Source organism: Heterodontus francisci, chromosome 1 (assembly GCF_036365525.1).
Source record: "Heterodontus francisci isolate sHetFra1 chromosome 1, sHetFra1.hap1, whole genome shotgun sequence".
In the NCBI taxonomy this organism is placed as follows: Eukaryota; Metazoa; Chordata; class Chondrichthyes; order Heterodontiformes; family Heterodontidae; genus Heterodontus; species Heterodontus francisci.
Window position 1 is genome coordinate 277,321,495 of NC_090371.1, and position 19,551 is coordinate 277,341,045.

The 19,551-nt window shown below is 43.5% G+C and overlaps 1 protein-coding gene across 9 annotated transcripts in view; it reads left to right on the forward strand.

Moving 5' to 3' along the window:
• ccser1 (coiled-coil serine-rich protein 1) overlaps nucleotides 1–19,551 on the forward strand; it is a 1,304,709-nt gene that overhangs the window by 735,269 nt on the left and 549,889 nt on the right. For all 9 annotated transcript variants that reach the window (XM_068045908.1, XM_068045891.1, XM_068045926.1 and 6 more), the window contains one exon: nucleotides 4,894–4,974. In XM_068045908.1, the coding sequence (XP_067902009.1) occupies nucleotides 4,894–4,974 (81 nt within the window). The remainder of the gene's footprint in view (nucleotides 1–4,893; nucleotides 4,975–19,551) is intronic.

Sequence of the window (19,551 nt, forward strand, 5' to 3'; positions counted from 1 at the left end):
CTTGTACATTTCTATTAAATCTCCCCTCAATCTCCTTTGTCCCAAGGAGAACAAACCCAGCTTTTCCAACCTAACCTTGTAACTAAAATTCCCATCCCTGAACCATTCTGGTATATCTAGAGGACTAGAGTAAAAGTGAGTAGAAGTCATGCTTCAGCTTTACAAAACCCTGGTTAGACTGCACTTGGAGTAGTGTGAGCAGTTCTGCTCACCACACCTTCGGAAAGATATATTGGCCTTAGAGGGAGTGCAGCGTAGATTTATCAGAATGATCCAAGGTTTAAATTATGAACTGAATAACACAAACTAAGGTTGTATTCCCTGGATTTAGAAAGTTAAGGTGTGGTTTGATCAAAGTTTTCAAAATATTGAGGGGAACTGATAGGGTAGATAGTGAGAAACTATTTCCACTGATTGGGACTGCAAGTCACCCATACTGAATGACCGGTTTCTTTGCTGTTAATTCTGAGTAATTCTCTGCTGGTAAGTGTGTCTCATATAGCCTAAAAATTAAAGCCAGGTGTTTCAGGAGTGGCTAAGAAACACACAAAGGGTGATAGAAGTTTGTAACTCTCTTTTGCAAGCAGCAGTTGTTACTAGGTCAATTATTAATTTCAAATCTGAATTTGATAGATTTTTGTTAACTGAAGTATTAAGGGATATGGGGCAAAGGTGAGTATATGGAGTCCGGTCACAGATCAGCCATGGACCCATCGAATGGTGGAGCAGGCTTGAGGGGCTGAATGACTTCCTCCTGTTCCTATGTTCTTCAAATAGTGCCATGCAATCCTTTATATTCCCCTGAGAGGGCAGAAGGGCCTCCCTTCAATGTCTCTTAAAGTCAGCACCTCTGACAGTGCAGCACTCCATCACCGCTGCAGTGGAGTGTCAGCCTAAATGTTGCGCTCATGCCTCTCTAGAGGGATTAGAACCTACAGCCTTCTAACTCAGAGTGCTACCAGCTGAGCTACTGCTGACATTGAAATTCAACCTGGTGCAAACCCTCACTCGAAGTGGGTGCAGATTGGGAATCTTTGGGTTAGGGTAATGCACAGATATCAGGACTGCCAATTAAAATGCTCCATATTATATGATAAAAATTAAATGATTTTAGTCTGCTCTGGCTGGTCGGTTTGGGCAGGGAGGAAATCAGCTGGATCCTCTGTCGACAGTTCCAACGTTGGATGGAGGAGATAATCCCAGGCTGGTGGCTAATCACATGGGCTGTCAGCGGGCCAGAGTTTATTGTGGTCCAATCGTGAACCCACAACCATAAAAATTAGAAAACGTTCCCTTCAATAACTGCTGGTTAGGCCACTCACTGCCAGTACAAATGGGCAGATGGGGTGAAGTGCACACTCTGCCCATTTTTTTCCTCAAAGGACCAACTTGCATATTGCAAGTGGCCTACCACCTGAAACCATCCGGGTAGCCTGGCCACCCAACTCAGGACCTTACCTCAGATGGCACAGGCTGGAGTGCCAGTGTAAATGGGACAGTAAATGACCTAGTCCTCCTTTCCATCTGCTACAGGTCCGTTTCATGCCAGGCAGTCACCCGTAAAATTGCCCCGATGGATACTGATCCTGCTGCATTGACTTGTTTCCCAGATTATTTTCGCAGGTGAGCAGTGGCTCCCTATGTCCTGGAGAATGTTGTCATTTGTCCAGATTTCCAGATCAATTTGTAGTGCACCCAGGAATTGTACAGAAAACAGTGCCGTCTACTTCGCTTGCTTAATGATTTTATCACATGCTTTCAAGCAGTCCTCCTTGTCTTTAAAATAACTTAGGTTTTAGCGGCCAAATAATTTATTGAGCAGTAAAAGATAAGGGAATAATGGCAGTAATGTAATCGTACCTATAAAAATTTAGGTAACTTCTTCAGTAGTAAGAAATAATGATTAACCCTTGACTGCCACTCAGAACTATTATAGAAACATTCTTCATAATTTGTGGTTCCTTTCTTTTTCTGCAAATAAACTATCTCGCTTTATTATCTTTGGACAGCCTACCATACTTAAATAAGACAGGTCAATAAATACATTTTTAAAGTGCCTGGGACCTAGTCAATGTAAATTAACTGTTACATTTAAATAAAACTGGCAGTGCTGCATGTGTTTGAGGAAACCCTACAAGATGTTTGTATTTGAATTGAGTGACTTGTCCCATTCCACTCCTCCTTCAGACAGCAGTCTCAGGCAAATCGAGTAATTCTGCAACAATTGTGGCAAGTTAATCTGGGACATGATTTCCGCCAGTGAAACTGGTTTTTAAATTCATGTGCTGTGACAAAGCCAAAAAAAAATCCAATCTTAAGAAAGCAATGAAAATTATAATTAACAGTGCTCTTTCAAATAAAAAGCACTAGCGTTGATAGATCTAGTTATTCAGTGGGGGGAGCCCTTTGTTTTACAAGTCTTTCGGTCAAGAGAGTATATCGATTGGGTAAGGTGGGAGGAGTCACATGTGGAGCATAAAGACCAGCATGGACCACTTGGGCTGAATGGTCTTTTGCTGTTCTGTACGTTCTATGTGGTGTATGTAAATCTTGCACAAAAGTGCTTCATTTTTGTTAGGTTGTTACATTCTCGAAGAAATAGCAACGATTTAAAAAAAAGAAGAACTCTTGTAGCTTAATTTGATCCTTTGCCACCTTTCAAACTCGTTGGCGGCTGCAAGTTGCTCACGTGACCTCACTGTTTCGTTTCCTCTCCAGTGTTGACTTGCATTCTGGAAGCACAGAGTAGTCTTCTGTTTCAGACTTTGCTCAGTGTATCCTGTTATTCTGCCATCTGATCCATGTTAGCGTGCAGCTGCATCTCCGCTGCAAAGTGTTTTAAATGAGTTCATGTAGAAATGATACATATTTCCAAGTACCATCAGGAAAAGACTGCTTGGTATCTAAGACCATTTCCAGCGCACTCATGTGCTGGAAAAGCTTAGGCAGATTTTGTTCGGAACATGTAAGTGCTAATGGTGTAATGATTTCACTTTTAGTAATGATAAAATGTTGCAGATAATGATGTAGTTTATCTAACTCTGGGAGCACTTATAGCTTGAAAACACCCATCTTAGTCCAGTTTCCAGTAAATTCAGAGCAAATAATGTTGTAGTCAGCGTTCTCATCCTTCCAAAACTGTTTCCTTAGCTAACCACAGACACAATTTACAGATGATTTTAATCCTGCTTGCCTGGCAGAAATTGGGCTGATGGGGAGTTAAAATCCCCTCTGGGACATAACCCGCTGAAGTCCTGTTCTCTTCCTGTAGGTTCCAAATTTAACTTGATCTCTTCATCCAGCAAGAGGGACACCCACAAGGTCTTTCTTTACACATGCAAATCATGCTGTGATGATGACTGCGATTTTAACTAAAGGGCTACGTGGGAAAACCAAACTGACGGGGAGAAATCAGGACTGCGGCCAGATAAGGCTGTTTTACTGTTTCTTTTTACCTTCTTTGAGTGGCCAGGAGGCACAGGACTGTTTCTCCAGGCCCCACATGGAAAGTTGTGGCCTTTCTTCCCCCAGGTTCCACCACCTTCCCTCTCGCCATCCGGATTGCGATGCCTTCCTGAATCCCCTCCCAGCCACTTAGCTTGAGCACCATGTCCCATTCCTTAAGTGCCCGATGTTGGCCTCCTGCCACCTGGCATTGCACTCCTGCCTGCAAGCCAACTGCCCCCACCCCGTGCCTTCCTGGTTTTGGGCGAGAGGCTAAGTCAGGCCTATTCGAATGAGGCTCAGGAGGTTAAAATCTTAGGCCTTTGCTTCTGAGGCCGTGAGGATTTGCTGCCTGACCCTTTCGTCCCCACACCACCCCCCCCCCCCCCCACCCAACCCTGTACCCCCCCACCCCCACCAACACCGCCATCCGACTCCTACCCCAAGTTACTATCCGGGTTATACTGTTTCCTTTTTGTTTGACCTGGGCCCTAAACTTTGGAATTCCTTCCATAAACCTATCTGACTCTCTGGTCTGCATCTTATTCTGGAGATGGGGGTCCGAAGAGGTCCAGAGACCCCAGGAAGGGTGAGTAGGGTTGGGGTCACCGGGACTCTTCAGGCAAGCCCCCGGTGACAGGGTGGGGAGGGGGTGTCTTCTTGGGGATGGGCAGTGATTGTTGGGAGGGGCCCTCCGATGCCTATGGATTGCCCCCAAAGGAGGGACACCCCTGACTCCACTAGGAGGCCGCCAGGCTTTACCTGGTGACGTCTCCCCGCAGTGATGGGCCCCTCTGCCTTTCACAAAATTGAGGTAAAGGCAAGAGCAGGCCTTTAAGTGGCCGTTAATTGGCCATTCAATGGCCTCAATTAGCCCAGGGTGGGAAGACTGACCTCAACCTTCCCCATCCTGGACATAATGGCAGGGGGGCCAGGCAACTTTGGGAGTGGTGCCCCTGCCATTTTGTTGGCCCTCCCACCTCCGTACCTGCCTCTAAGGGCAGAAAAAAATTCTGCCCTGTACTTCTCTCTTTCTTCCTTTACGACACTCCTTAAAACCTACCTCTTTGACCAAGCTTTTGGCCACGTGCCCTGATATTGCCTTATGTGGCTCAATGTCTAACTTTGCTTTATAACGCTCCTGTGCAGTGCCTTGGGGCGTTTTATTGTGTTAAAGGCGCTATATAAATAAAAGTAGTTATTGTTGACCTCAAACAACAACAATAGTGGAAGAAAGGTTACCAGCAGGAATCTGTTGATTGGTTTTATGTTGCGACAAGCGAGCATACTGGTTTTCTATTGTTCCCAGGAAAGTTCAGTCGAATAATGCCTACCTGGATGCCAGCCATCCATTAACTTGTCTTCGAACTCTCCATGATAATTAAGATTGCAATTCTCCATAGTTACATCAATTCTAAATGTTATCTCTCTTTTCTTTATCTTTCTTAGGACCTGAAAGATGAAAGCTCACTTCTTAGGCTTCAGTTGAAGGAGAAAGACGAACTGATTTCCCAACTTCGAGATGAACTTGTAAGTAGATGATGTGCAGTGTCTTTCGAACAGTTGCACCTTCTGGCAAGATAATTAGTAAAGAATTACATTTGCGCCAATAACACGGCTGCTTGTCAGCCTGTCGGATCGATTAATGTATTATTTACAGATGTAGATTCCGTTTCTTTGGTATTCTTCAAACTCGAACACGTGGGCCAAACTGGGCCGTTGGTTTTACAGGTTTTTTTTGACAGTACCTGTCTGACAGTAAAAATAAATGCAATTAACCAGTTGGGGTAAAACAGTAATAAACAGCTTTCTTTGTCTCTTCCTCTCAGAAGGACATTGACTCTTGGTGGGATACAGTTCCACAAATCTCTGGTAATGAGCCCACACTGTGTAACCAGACATAGTGAATAGTTTGCAAGCTTTTTCACCAAGAGAGATATCACAGCTGAGCCAGTCTGGCACTGACACGAGGCCCACTTTCTGCAGGGTTCTTACCATCAGGATTACTGGATAACTATCAGAAATGTGAATCCTTGCTGATTTTTCTACCCTCTTTCCCAAATGTTTCAGGCCAATTGTCGCAAACCCAACCTCTGCCCTAGATAATAAGCAGCTTTAAACTCTGCTTAAACCCGCAGCATGCTGAGAGTTAGGATCAGCCCCTAACCATATATAGAATGATGTAACATAGAAGAAGGCCATTCAGCCCATCCCACCTGTGTCAATGTCTTTCTGATTGCTTTCTGTCTTTGACTTATTACATTATTTGAGTGTTTAGTGATGCAGTCATATATTGCTGAGCATTAGATGGTTCACAACGCTACTTATAAACTGGATACATTTTACAGGGTAACATTGATCTTTAGCTATTAACAGCAGTGCCGTTTGCCCTTCTACTCAGGTTTTTGCCTACAGTTTAATTCCTTGTGTTTTCAGTTGTAAGTTCATATTCCCCTACTAGAAAACACAATGTGTAATTCAGTAATCAGAGTGAGTATTGACACCACTGTGTCAGCCAGTGGGTTGGAGGTGGGGTGGGATCTATGGCAGAACATACAGCAAACAGACTGTATTTACTCAGCAAGCAGAACTCATGAACGAAAGTACAGCAGAGTCTCCCGACAACAGCAGGATTACTTCTCGAGCAAAATGCAGTGAGTGGAGGACAGTCACATAATATAAATTATGTGCATTAAATCAATCCCAGTCACGTAAAGCAGTGCAGTTTCCAGCCGTGATTGACAGGAGAAACACCCAGTGATCACCATTATGGCTGGAAGATGGGGAGTCACAATGTGCAGCCTTCAGTAATTGCTATACTCATTTACTGGTCCTCTCCACCAGTCCCTGCTGGTAAAGCTGGTGGATCAGATTTATTGCGTAGCAATTATGTTGGACTAAAGAAGATTCTGAAACCTCTCAGAGCATTGTGCATCTTGGCTCACTGGCAGTACTCTTGCTGCCGAGCATGAGCATTTTGGATTCAAGCCTCTTCAGACACATAAGTAATTCAGACTGACACTTGTAATACTGAGGGAGTGCTGCATTGCCGGAGATATGCCTTTCACATCAGATGTTAAAACGAGGCTCCGTCTGAGTTGTTGGGTAAAAGAACTCATGGTGCTACTTGAAGAAGATTTCAACTTGCGTTGCTAAAACAGATTGTGTTGCCGTTTGTGAGACCTTGCTGTGTGCCAATTGGCTGCCACATATTCTTACATTATGACAGTGACAGCACTTGAAGAGTATTTCATTATCCTCTAAGCACTTTGGGAGGTCCTGAAGACTTGAAAGGTGCTGTATAAAGGAAAGGCCTCCTTGCTCTGTCCAGATATATGTTTAAATTTTACTGACCCATTAAGGCAAGCATGGCATGAAAACCTGAGTATTGAGGCTATTAAATTATTCATAGGCACTATTAATATGTCACGCATTCCTGAGTGCTATTCCAAAACCTTAGCCATCAGTGGATAGTAGATCAGAGATAGAAGTAAGTTGTATTTTGTTTCATCTTAGTAATGCTAATGACACAAGCGTTATCAGGAAATATATCCATGCCAGTTCAGACACGTCTGACTTGTGCATAATGATTTTTGTCATGACCAGCATTAGTTATGTTAAAAATCTGTTTTGCTCTGTAATGCGCAATGATTTGACCAACTGGCAACCTGGCAGATTACCAGGTTGCTACCTGATGTGTGCTGTTTGGAGAATAATCTGAACTAAAAACCATGGACGGCTGTTCCACAACAAGCTTTGCTTCAATATATAAAGAATTTGCATTTCGAAAGTGCCTTTCATGCCCCAAAGTGCTTCACAGTCATCCAAGTACTTATTGGCGTATTTATTTTAGTCACTGTTGTAATGTAGGGAATGCAACAGCCAATTTATGCAAAGCAAGGTCCCACAAATAACAAATACAGAGCCAGGCAAAAGGCGAGGGGGCAGGGATTGAGGGGGCAAGAGGAACAATGAGGGTAGGTCTGTGGTAGGGTGTAGAGCAGATGTGATTAAAAGACAAAAGCGATGATGGTACTGGGCAAAAAAGGGCTGATAGTGGGCGAAGTAAAGAAACAAAATGTGGTTCCAGGGGTGGTGTAAATGGTTATAGCAGATTAGTAGAGCAGGAGGAAGGCAGGGAAAATCTGGCAAAGAGCAGAAGGCCTGCGAACAGATTATTCTCTGCCATTTCCTTTAACTTCAGTGTAAGGTGGTTCACAGCAATCAGCATTGTCTTCACTGGGGAAATAACATCAGGAGCAGTTCAAATGGCTGGTGATTTGCTACAACTCTTGTTGCACTCAGACCTAACTCCAAATTGTCCCCCAGTGTATTCATCTTTAAGTGTTCTCTGTATTGAAATCTTATTGTACGTGTTTGACCATTATTGTCTCACAATGGAATGCAGGAACAGGAGTTCGCCATTGACCTGCTCAAGCATGTCTCCATTCAGGTAGATCATGGCTGATCTGTACCTCGACTCCATTTACCTGCCTTGGCTCCATACACCTAAATACCCTAATCTAACAAAAATCTATCGAGCTCAGTTTAGAATTTTTCAATTGACCCCGAACCTCTACAGCTTTTTAAGGCAGAGAGTTCCAGATTTCCACTACCCTTTACTTATTAGTATTGACTGAAGGTGCAGCTAAGTGTTGCAAAGATCTCTTCCTTCACTGCAGCCTCAACATCCAGCATCAAAAAAGCAGATCATACCTCCTTAAAAATCAACAAATAGATCAATATGATAACCATATTTACCATTTCATTTCTTGAGATTAATTAGGTTAGATCCTAGGCAAAATGCCAAGTACTTGTGATCCAGTTGCTGGTTCCTGATTTTCATTTTCCCTTTCCAATCCAATTTCAATTTTGATCATTTCTCCCCTTTCATTCCCTCTGTTTTGTTGGCCCTTAATTAAATGTCACCATTTTGCTGATGTTCAATTTATCTGTCGTGATTCTCTCTTCAATGATGTGGGGACACCTGTCTTCATTGTCCAGTCTCCTGCATTCCCAATGCCTCATTACCTGCTGCCATTGGCCTTTGCACCATAATTAATGATGTGATTTCTCTGACAAAGTTCCATATCTGCTGGTAATAACATTCTATTCATGTTGCTGGGGATGAGAAAGGCAGACAGGTGTAAGAAGCAGAAAACACTGCTTTTACTCACTCCATTTGTGACTGGAGAAAAATATACTCCTTAATCTTTGTATTCTGCAAATTGTTTTGAGGAGACTGCTACAGTGTAGCAGATTTAAAGCCACATCAAACAACATTGGACTAATTAGTATCACAAAGCCCTGAGACAAACTGGAAGCAAACCGCAGTGGGTATATAGAGAGACTATTAAACCCATCTTTCATATTTGTTTACCAAATTAATTTGATCTAATTCTTTATCACTCATTTTTTTTAAAACCATAACCCGTGTATAGTATGAAGATCTGTGGCGTGTGGCTTTATATATCTCACCTCTGGTGCTAAGCATAACTAGGTCATCTCAGTTCTGGGACAGAAGTCATTTGCAGCAGGTCTTAAAATGGATTTTTTATATACTCTGCATCCCAGGAGAAAGATGACTACAAATGTTGGTCGAAGTTGGAGTTTGTAATTGGGTCTCCTAGTTTAGAGTTTAGCCCAATAGTTTATTTTTCATCATGCCCTGGAAAGTTGACAACAGCTTTACAGAAATTGGGATGGGAAGGAGCAAGAAGGCAGCGGCCGTGAATGGCAAAAGCACGTTTTTACGATCATGGAAAATAGACTAATTACAACGCATGTACCAGCACATGTATTGCTGAAACGTCTATGTTATAACATCGCAGATCTGTAAAAAAAAACAGGTGAGCCATTTCACATATAGAACTGCACATGATATTTGGCAGGGTTTCAGTAACACTGGAATCTTTGATTGCATTAACTGAAGCATGGTAACTAAATTGGAAGTTTTACAGGACTTTTTTGGAAGAATTTTTTTATTGTGTTTTAGAGCAATTGTGGAGTGATGTGATAAAAGTTCAGACGTGCATGGAATCCAAGGCAGATAATAGAATCACACTCATATACTTCCAGAAGGGTAAAATGAGGGGACGAGACATGTGTTTGTTTTAAATAACAGGAATAAAAAGTACTTAATCCATTTATTCCTTTCATTTCATGGCACTGCCCTGCCTCTTTTGAGATGTGGCGCAACTCATAATGCGACAACTAAATACTTAGTGATGTCTTTTGGACAGAGGAGCTTGTAAGTGCTTCTCTCATTCCTACTTGTATGTTGAAAAATTGACAAATAATGGGAAATTCATTGACATATTAAAGTGTCAGGTATCTTTACTGTAATTTAAATATAGCCACTTCAGACATAACTTATCTCAGTAATAATTACTTTGGGTATCTGCTGGAATTGGCAAAATTATATCCTTCATGAAGATTTGCATCTCTTTCTGCTTATCTTACTGCAGAGCTTGAAGGAAAGCAATCACGCATTCCCAGTTTGTGGAGATCCATAATCCAGAAATGCTGGGTGTAATTTAAACTCACGTTGATTATGTAAAGTGGGTGATATGGGATCGGCCGCATATCATATACCATTGTTATTCATTAAAACAGTGGAAAGGAAAATTGGACTGGGTGCATGATGGATGGCTGACCCTGAGTACACCCGTTACACACCATTGCAAACGTTTTCAAATTACCACTTCTGTTCCCCACGAATCTTGTCCCAGTAGAGGCCTGTTTACTGTTCTCATTCCATCTTGTAGATACTGAGTTTCCTACAACAGCACCTTCCAAACCCTGGACCTCTGCCGCCTAGAAGAACAAAGGATAGCAGGTGAATGGGAGCACCATCACATGCAAGTTCCCCTCCAAGTCACACACCATCCTGACTAGGAACTATATCGCTGTTTCTTCACTGTCGCTGTGTCAAACTCCTGGAACCTCCTCCCCAACAGCACTGTGGGTGCATCTACACCACATGGACTGCAGCTGTTCACCACCATATTCCTGAGGGTAGTAGGGATGGGCAATAAATGCTGTCCTTGTCAACGATGACCACATCCCATTAATAAATTAAAATAAAGTAACTGATAAGACCTGGTATCTTTATTACAACTCATGAGAGAGAATTGCTGGGTGGTTGCTACCTCTTCGTCGTCACCTCCATCCCTTCCCTGTTCAGTGCTCTAAGGCATTTCTTACTTTGGTTTTGTGATATATGGACGAGGACTTTTCATTGTCAATGTTAACAACTTAACTGAGGTGGTGGTAGGTCCATTATAATTGTCCTTAGTATTGCTGGAGCGAGGGAGGAAAGTGATGAACCAGAGTTCCCAGTTTGGTCACTATTAAGTGACCTCTGGTGCTAAATGTCAGTGTATGGATGTCAATTGAGGATGGTGATACTCAACGGTGATGTGTGCATCTGTTAAATGGCTTGGTGACACTCAGTCTAGACTGACACATGCAGAATAGGGTTTCATTCCTCCTTGTCCTTTTTAACTTCTTTGCAATGTTTAACACTCTAATTTCTTCCCACTGTCTCTTCCTCATTGTTCACCTTCAAGGGAATCACCCTCACTTTGCTCCACTCTTACCTGTCCAAAGTAGCTAACACATCTCAAGCGATAGATTTTCTTCCATCCCTGCATGGCCACCTTCAGAGCAAAGAACAAAGAGCAAAGAACAGTACAGCACAGGAACAGGCCATTCGGCCCTCCAAGCCTGCGCCGATCTTGATGCCTGCCTAAACTAAAACCTTCTGCACTTCCGGGGACCGTATCCCTCTATTCCCATCCTATTCATGTATTTGTCAAGATGCCTCTTAAATGTCGCTGTCGTACCTGTTTCCACCACCACCCCCGGCAGCATGTTCCAGGCACTCACCACCCTCTGTGTAAAGAACTTGCCTCGCACATCCCCTCTAAACTTTGCCCCTCGCACCTTAAACCTATGTCCCCTAGTAACTGACTCTTCCACCCTGGGAAAAAGCTTCTGACTATCCATTCTGTCCATGCCGCTCATAACTTTGTAAACCTCTATCATGTCGCCCCTCCACCTCCGTCATTCCACTGAAGACAATCCAAGTTTATCCAACCTCTCCTCATAGCTAATGCCCTCCAGACCAGGCAACATCCTGGTAAACCTCTTCTGTACCCTCTCCAAAGCCTCCACGTCCTTCTGGTAGTGTGGCGACCAGAATTGCACACAATATTCTAAGTGTGGCCTAACTAAAGTTCTGCACAGCTGCAGCATGACTTGCTAATGTTTATACTCTGTGCCCTGACTGATGAAGGCAAGCATGCCGTATGTCTTCTTGACTACCTTATCCACCTGCGTTGCCACTTTCAGTGAGATGTGGACCTGTACGCCCAGATCTCTCTGCCTGTCAATACTCCTAAGGGTTCTGCCATTTTCTGTATACTTCCTACCTGCATTAGACCTTCCAAAATGCAGTACCTCACATTTGTCCGGATTAAACTCCATCTGCCATTTCTCCGCCCAAGTCTCCAACCGATCTATATCCTGCTGTATCCTCTGACAATCCTCATCACTATCCGCAACTCCACCAACCTTTGTGTCGTCCGCAAACTTTCTAATCAGACCAGCTACATTTTCCTCCAAATCATTTATATATACTACAAACAGCAAAGGTCCCAGCACTGATCCCTGCGGAACACCACTAGTCACATCCCTCCATTCAGAAAAGCACCCTTCCACTGCTATCCTCTGTCTTCTATGACAGAGCTACTTCTGTATCCATCTTGCCAGCTCACCTCTGATCCCGTGTGACTTCACCTTTTGTACCAGTCTGCCATGAGGGAGGCTTGTCAAAGGCTTTACTGAAGTCCATATAGATAACATCCACTACCCTTCCTTCATCAATCATCTTTGTTGAAAAACTTCCTCAAAAAACTCAATCAAATTAGTGAGACACGACCTCCCCTTCACAAAACCATGCTGCCTCTCGCTAATAAGTTCGTTTGTTTCCAAATGGGAGTAAATTCTGTCCCGAAGAATCCTCTCCAATAATTTCCCGACCACTGACGGAAGGCTCACTGGCCTATAATTTCCTGGATTATCCTTGCTACCCTTCTTAAACAAAGGAACAATATTGGCTTTTCTACAGTACTCTGGGACCTCACCTGTAGCCAATGAGGATGCAAAGATTTCTGTCAAGTCCCCAGCAATTTCTTCCCTTGCCTCCCTCAGTATTCTGGGGTAGATCCCACCAGGCCCTGGGGACTTATCTACCTTAATGCTTTGCAAGACTCCCAACACCTCCTCCTTTTTGATAATGAGATGACTGAGACTATCTCCACTCCCTTCCCTAGGCTCATCATCCACCAAGTCCTTCTCCTTGGTGAATACTGATGCAAAGTACTCATTTAGTACCTCGACCATTTCCTCTGGCTCCACGCATAGATTCCCTTCTCTGTCCTTGAGTGGGCCTACCCTTTCCCTAGTTACCCTCTTGCTGTTTATATACATATAAAAAGCCTTGAGATTCTCCTTAATCCTGTTTGCCAATTACTTTTCATGACCCCTTTTAGCCCTCCTGATTCTTCACTAAGTTCCTTCCTACTGTCTTTATATTCCTCAAGGGATTCATCTGTTCCTAGCCTTCCAGCCCTTACGGATGCTTCCTTTTTCTTTTTGATTAGGCTCACAATATCCCACGTTATCCAAGGTTCCTGAAACTTGCCAAACTAATCCTTCTTCTTCACAGGAACATGCCAGTCCTGGATTCTCATCAACCGACATTTGAAAGACTCCCACATGTCAGATGTTGATTTACCCTCAAACAGCCGCCTCCAATCTAAATTCTTCAGTTCCTGCCTAATATTGTTCTAATTGTTATGGATTTCAGATAGGCGTTTGATAAGGTTCCCCACGGTAGGCTATTGCAGAAAATACGGAAGTATGGGATTGAAGGTGATTTAATGCTTTGGATCAGAAATTGGCTAGCTGAAAGAAGACAGAGGGTGGTGGTCGATGGCAAATGTTCATCCTGGAGTTTAGTTACGAGTGGTGTACCACAAGGATCTGTTTTGGGACCACTGCTGTTTGTCATTTTTATAAATGACCTGGAAGAGGGTGTAGAAGGGTGGGTTAGTAAATTTGCGGATGACACAAAGGTCGGTGGAGTTGTGGATAGTGCCAAAGGATGTTGTAGGTTACAGAGGGACATAGATAGGCTGCAGAGCTCGCTGAGAGATGGCAAATGGAGTTTAATGCGGAAAAGTGTGAGGTGATTCACTTTGGGAGGAGTAACAGGAATGCAGAGTACTGGGCTAATGGGAAGATTCTTGGTAGTGTAGATGAACAGAGAGATCTTGGTGTCCAGGGGCATAAATCCCTGAAAGTTGCCACCCAGGTTAATAGGGCTGTTAAGAAGGCATATGGTGTGTTAGCTTTTATTAGTAGGGGGATCGAGTTTCGGAGCCACGAGGTCATGCTGCAGCTGTACAAAACTCTGGTGCAGTCGCACCTGGAGTATTGCGTGCAGTCTGGTCACCGCATTATAGGAAGGATGTGGAAGCTTTGGAAAGGGTGCAGAGGAGATTTACTCGGATGTTGCCTGGTATGGAGGGAAGGTCTTACGAGGAAAGGCTGAGGGACTTGAGGTTGTTTTCGTTAGAGAGAAGGAGGAGGAGAGGTGACTTAATAGAGACATATAAGATAATTAGAGGGTTAGATAGGGTGGATAGTGAGAGTCTTTTTCCTCGGATGGTGATGGCAAACACGAGGGGACATAGCTTTCAGTTGAGGGGTGATAGATATAGGACAGATGTCAGAGGTAGTTTCTTTACTCAGAGAGTAGTAGGGGCGTGGAACGCCCTGCCTGCAACAGTAGTAGACTTGCCAACTTTAAGGGCATTTAAGTGGTCATTGGATAGACATATGGATGAAAATGGAATAGTTTAGGTCAGATGGTTTCACAGGTCGGCGCAACATCGAGGGCCGAAGGGCCTGTACTGCGCTGTAATGTTCTATGTTCGATGTTCTAATTAGCCTTCCCCCAATTTAGCACCTTCACCCGAGGACTACTCTTATCCTTATCCACAAGTACCTTAAAACTTATGGAATTATGGTCACTGTTCCTGAAATGCTCCCCTACTGAAACTTAGACCACTTGGCCGGGCTCATTCCCCAATACCAGGTCCAGTATGGCCTCATCCCTAGTTGGACTATCTACATATTGTTTCAAGAAGCCCTCCTGGATGCTCCTTACGAATTCTGCCCCATCCAAGCTCCGAGCACTAAGTGAGTCCCAGTCAATATTGGGGAAGTTAAAATCACCCACCACTACAACCCTGTTACCTTTACATCTTTCCAAAATCTGTCTACATATCTGCTCCTCTACCTCCCGCTGGCTGTTGGGAGGCCTGTAGAAAACCCCCAACATCGTGACTGCACCCTTCCTATTCCTGAGCTCCACCCATATTGCCTCGCTGCATTACCCCTCCAAGGTGTCCTCCCACAGTACAGCTGTGATATTCTCCTTAACCAGTAATGCAATCCCCCATCCCTTTTACATCCCCCTCTATCCCGCCTGAAGCTTCTAAATCCTGGAATATTTCGCTGCCAATCCTGTCCTTCCCTCAACCAAGTCTCTGTAATAGCAACAACATCATAGTTCCAAGTACTAATCCAAGCTCTAAGTTCATCTGCCTTACCTGTTATACTTCTCGCATTGAAACAAATGCACTTCAGACCACCAATCCCGCTGTGCTCCGCAACATCTCCCTGCCTGCTCTTCCTCTTAGTCTTACTGACCTTATTTACTAGTTCTCCCTCATTTATTTCACTTGCTGTCCTACTGCTCTGGTTCCCACCCCCCTGCCACACTAGTTTAAACACTCCCGAGTGACGCGAGCAAACCTCGCAGCCAGGATATTTGTGCCCCTCCAGTTTAGATGCAACCTGTCCTTCTTGTATAGGTCCCATCTGTCCCTGAAGAGATCCCAATGGTCCAGATATCTGAAACCCTCCCTTCTACACCAGCTGTTCAGCCACGTGTTTAGCTGCACTATCTTCCTATTTCTAACATCACTGGCACAGGGAGTAATCCCGAGATTACAACCCTAGAGGCCCTGACTTTTAACTTTCTCCCCAACTCCCTAAACTCCCCCTGCAGGACCTCATCACTCTTCCTGCCTATGTCGTTGGTACCGATGTGTACCACAACCTCTGGCTGTTCACCCTCCCCCTTCAGAATGCCCGCTGTCCGTTCAGAGACATCCTTGACCCTGGCACCAGGGAGGCAACATACCATCCTGGAGTCTCTTTCACGTCCACAGAAGTGCCTATCTGTGCCCCTGACTATCGAGTCCCCTATAACTATTACTCTTCTGCGCTTTGTCCCTCCCTGCTGAACAACAGTGCCAGCCATGGTGCCACTGCTCTGGCTGCTGCTGTTTTCCCCTGACAGGCCATTCCCCCCCCAACAGTATCCAAAACAGTATACTTGTTAGAGAGGGGGATAGCCACAGGGGATTCCTGCACTGACTGCCTGCCCCTTCTAGCGGTCACCCATCTATCTGCCTGCACCTTGGGTGTAACCACTTCTCAAAAACTCCTGTCTATGACGCTTTCTGCCACCTGCATGCTCCTAAGTGCATCCAGTTGCCGCTCCAACCGATCCATGTGGTCTGTGAGGAACTGCAACTGGGTACATTTCCTGCAGATGTAGTCGCAGATGCACCTCAAGTTTCCATGCTCAGCCTCATCTTTTTGCACGTTGCCCTTAGTGACAATGTCCAAAGGATGGCCTATACCCATTGGAGTTTAGGAGAATGAGAGGTGATCTTATTGTAACATAAAAGATTCTGAGGGGGCTTGACAGAGTGGATGTCGGGAGGATGTTTCCTCTTGTGGGGGAGACTAGAACTAGGGGACACAGTTTAAGAATAAGAGGTCGCCCTTTTAAGACAGAGATGAGGAGAATATTTTTTTCTCAAAGCATTGTTCCTCTATGGAATTCTCTTCCCCAGAAAGCAGTGGAGGGTGGATCATTGAATTTATTCAAAACTGAGTGAGATAGATTTTTAATAGACAAGGGAGTCAAGGGTTATGGGGGGCAGACAGGAAAGTGGTGTTCAGACCACAACCAGTTCAGCCATGATCTTATCGAATGGCAGAGCAGGCTTGAATGGCTGAATGGCCTCCTCCTGCTCCTATGTCCTCTGTTCTTATGATCAGTTTCCATGTTTGTACCTACAACATTCAGTTCTGCATTTTCATCACTACCCTCAACTCGACTGTTACCTCTGTGTTGTCACGCTATCTAACATAAAATGATGGATGGGTGAGAACGTCTTCCGCTTAAACATGAGGAAGACTTTATTCAATCGTTGCAAAAAATGTTGTATCTTGTGTAATATTTCTTGTTCCGTTGTTCTGTGAACTATTCTAAGAGTCACACGAGTCCAAGCAATATCCAAAGAAAACATGAGATTTTATTATCACCTAACCATATATATATATATATATATATATACACACACATAGTTACTATACAAGCCACCTCTAAGCACATCTCACTCTGTCAGGCTACACCCACAACTCTGGTCATCAATTCCTCCGGTGACCTTCAATTACAGCTTCTTGAGGTGGTCCCGCAACATCTCAACTGGCTTCTCACTGGGGTTGAACCAAATAGCACATAGAATTGGTTTCCTCCTCAAGTCTGAGTCAAAAGCCATATCCTTCTGATAACCAGGACTACTTAACTGCAACCCTGCAATATTATTTGTCTTCACTGCTATTTCTTCAGAGCAAGCTACAGAATACAAGGCGACTCAACTTCTGTTATCTGCCCTCTCCTTCAATGACAGCACCTTGTCATAGCCTTCCGTGTCACACCCAGAAGGCCTGGCTGAGAGCAGGAACTCATTTGAAGAGAATCATGAGGGAACTGACTATGGATAAAATTAGATTGCAGTTGTTCCACACTGGAGAGTACATGTGCCAAATTATACAGCATTTCCCAGTAGGAAATAAATATTACCTTGCTAAAATACTTCACAAAATAATAAGAAAATGTATTGCTTTGTGAAAGAATGACATGAGGTTAACTTAATGCATTGTTGATATTTATTCCATCGTTTTCCCCTCTGTGTGGTGATTTTTTGTGCCAAAATGAGAAATGTGACCTCCCATTTCGATGAAAGTCACAATTATCACCCGCTTTACATAATGAGGCAGAGTTTCCGCTTTGGGTGCAAATTGTGCCCAAACTTGTGCTAGTTTCAAAAAGTGCCTTTTTTCTTGAGTTTCTGTGCAGTCATTTGCATATCACCAAGTGTAAAATATGCCTTGAGCCAGCACATTTGAGCAATGTTTTAGAACTTAATTTTTTTTTAAATGTTGCCTTTAAAGAAAAAGATTCCCTGATGTACATGTTAACTTAGTGCAGTTTGATTAATACAGCTGAAAATGGGTTTATCACAAAAACTCGGCATTTTAATCAATCTAGTCCACAACCTGGAAATGATTTTAAAAAAGAAAATGACTTAAAAAAAATATACAGAATCATTTGCGAGTTATGTTAGCGTGCACGCTGCTTCTTAGTAAATTTTAGAAAATCGAGATTTTTAAACGTGCCTATTAGTGACTAAAACAATTAATTTTTAGACCTGCACAGGGTCCTGGAAAGTTACAATGGTGATTCATTCCTCCTGGAAGTATGGCTAGTTTTGCGTTGGAGGAGGGTGGGCTTGCAATACTAATTTGTTTCTGTATGACTGAGGTGGGAGGAGTGCACTGTTTTTTCTCGTTCTACTTCTCCACAGGTCACAACATATCTTCAAATTTTTCCCCACTTGCGGATACAGTCAATCATTTTATCCCAGAATAAATACACCAACCAGGTTTCTTTAATAAACAACAAAATTACCAATTTATTATAAAACCAGACTTAATTAGTAATGAAGCAAAGCATTAACACACAGATTGAAATATGAAAGTTCTCTTTTTACCTTAACCACCCACCCACACACACATACATATACCGGTTAACCGAAAAATCTACATTTTTTCTTTCGAGCTCTGTTACAAAAAAAAGACAAAGAAGAAAATTTTGGCCAAATACTTGCTAATTCTTGAAGGAAATAAAAAGAAGAGATGGAAAGATGTCAGTTGTCCCTTTTTGGTTAGGTGTCCCAACTGCGCGTAGACAGCTGTCTCTGGGATCTTCCTAGAACAGTTCTTTTCTGGTGACGTTGAGGATCAGTTCGGCAGCCTTTCCAGAAGAAACACAGCAACAGGGGTTTCTGGCAGGCTTTTCAGGAGGAATGCAGCATCAATTTCTCTGTTTCTTACACTTGCTTCTAAGAGCTTCTCAAAGAGAACATAGGAACTAGGAGCAGGAGTAGGCAATTCAGCCCCTCGAGCCTGCTCCGCCATTCAATATGATCATGGCTGATCTCATCTTGGCCTCAACTCCACTTTCCTGCCCTTTCTCCATAACCCTTCAACCCATTACTAATTAAAAATCTGTCTATCTCCTCCTTAAATTTACTCAATATCCCAGCATCCACCGCACTCAGAGAGTGAATTCCACAGACTCAAGACCCTTTGAGAGAAGTAATTTCTCCTCATCTCCCTTTTAAATCTGCTACCCCTTATCCTGAAACTATGACATGTTGTTCTAGATTGCCCCACCAGAGGAAACATCCTCTCTATGTCTACTTTGTCAATCCCCTTAATCATCTTATATGCCTCAATTAGATCCCCGCTCATTCTTCTAAACTCTAGAGAGTAAAGGCCTTAACTGCTCAATCTTTCTTCATAAGACAGACCCCTCATCTCTGGAATCTCTCTAGTGAACCTCCTCTGAACTGCCTCCAATGCAACTGCATCCCTGCTCAAGTAAGGGGACCAAAACTGTACGCAATACTCCAGGTGCAGTCTCACTAATGCCTTGTATGGTTGCAGCAACAATTCTCTACTTTTATACTCTATTCCTTTGGCAATAAATGCCAAAATTTCATTTGCCTTCCTTAATATCTGCTGCAGCTGCATACTAGTTTTCTGCTATTCATGCACGAGGACACCCAGATCCGTCTGCACCGAAGCACTCTGAAGTTTCTCTCCATT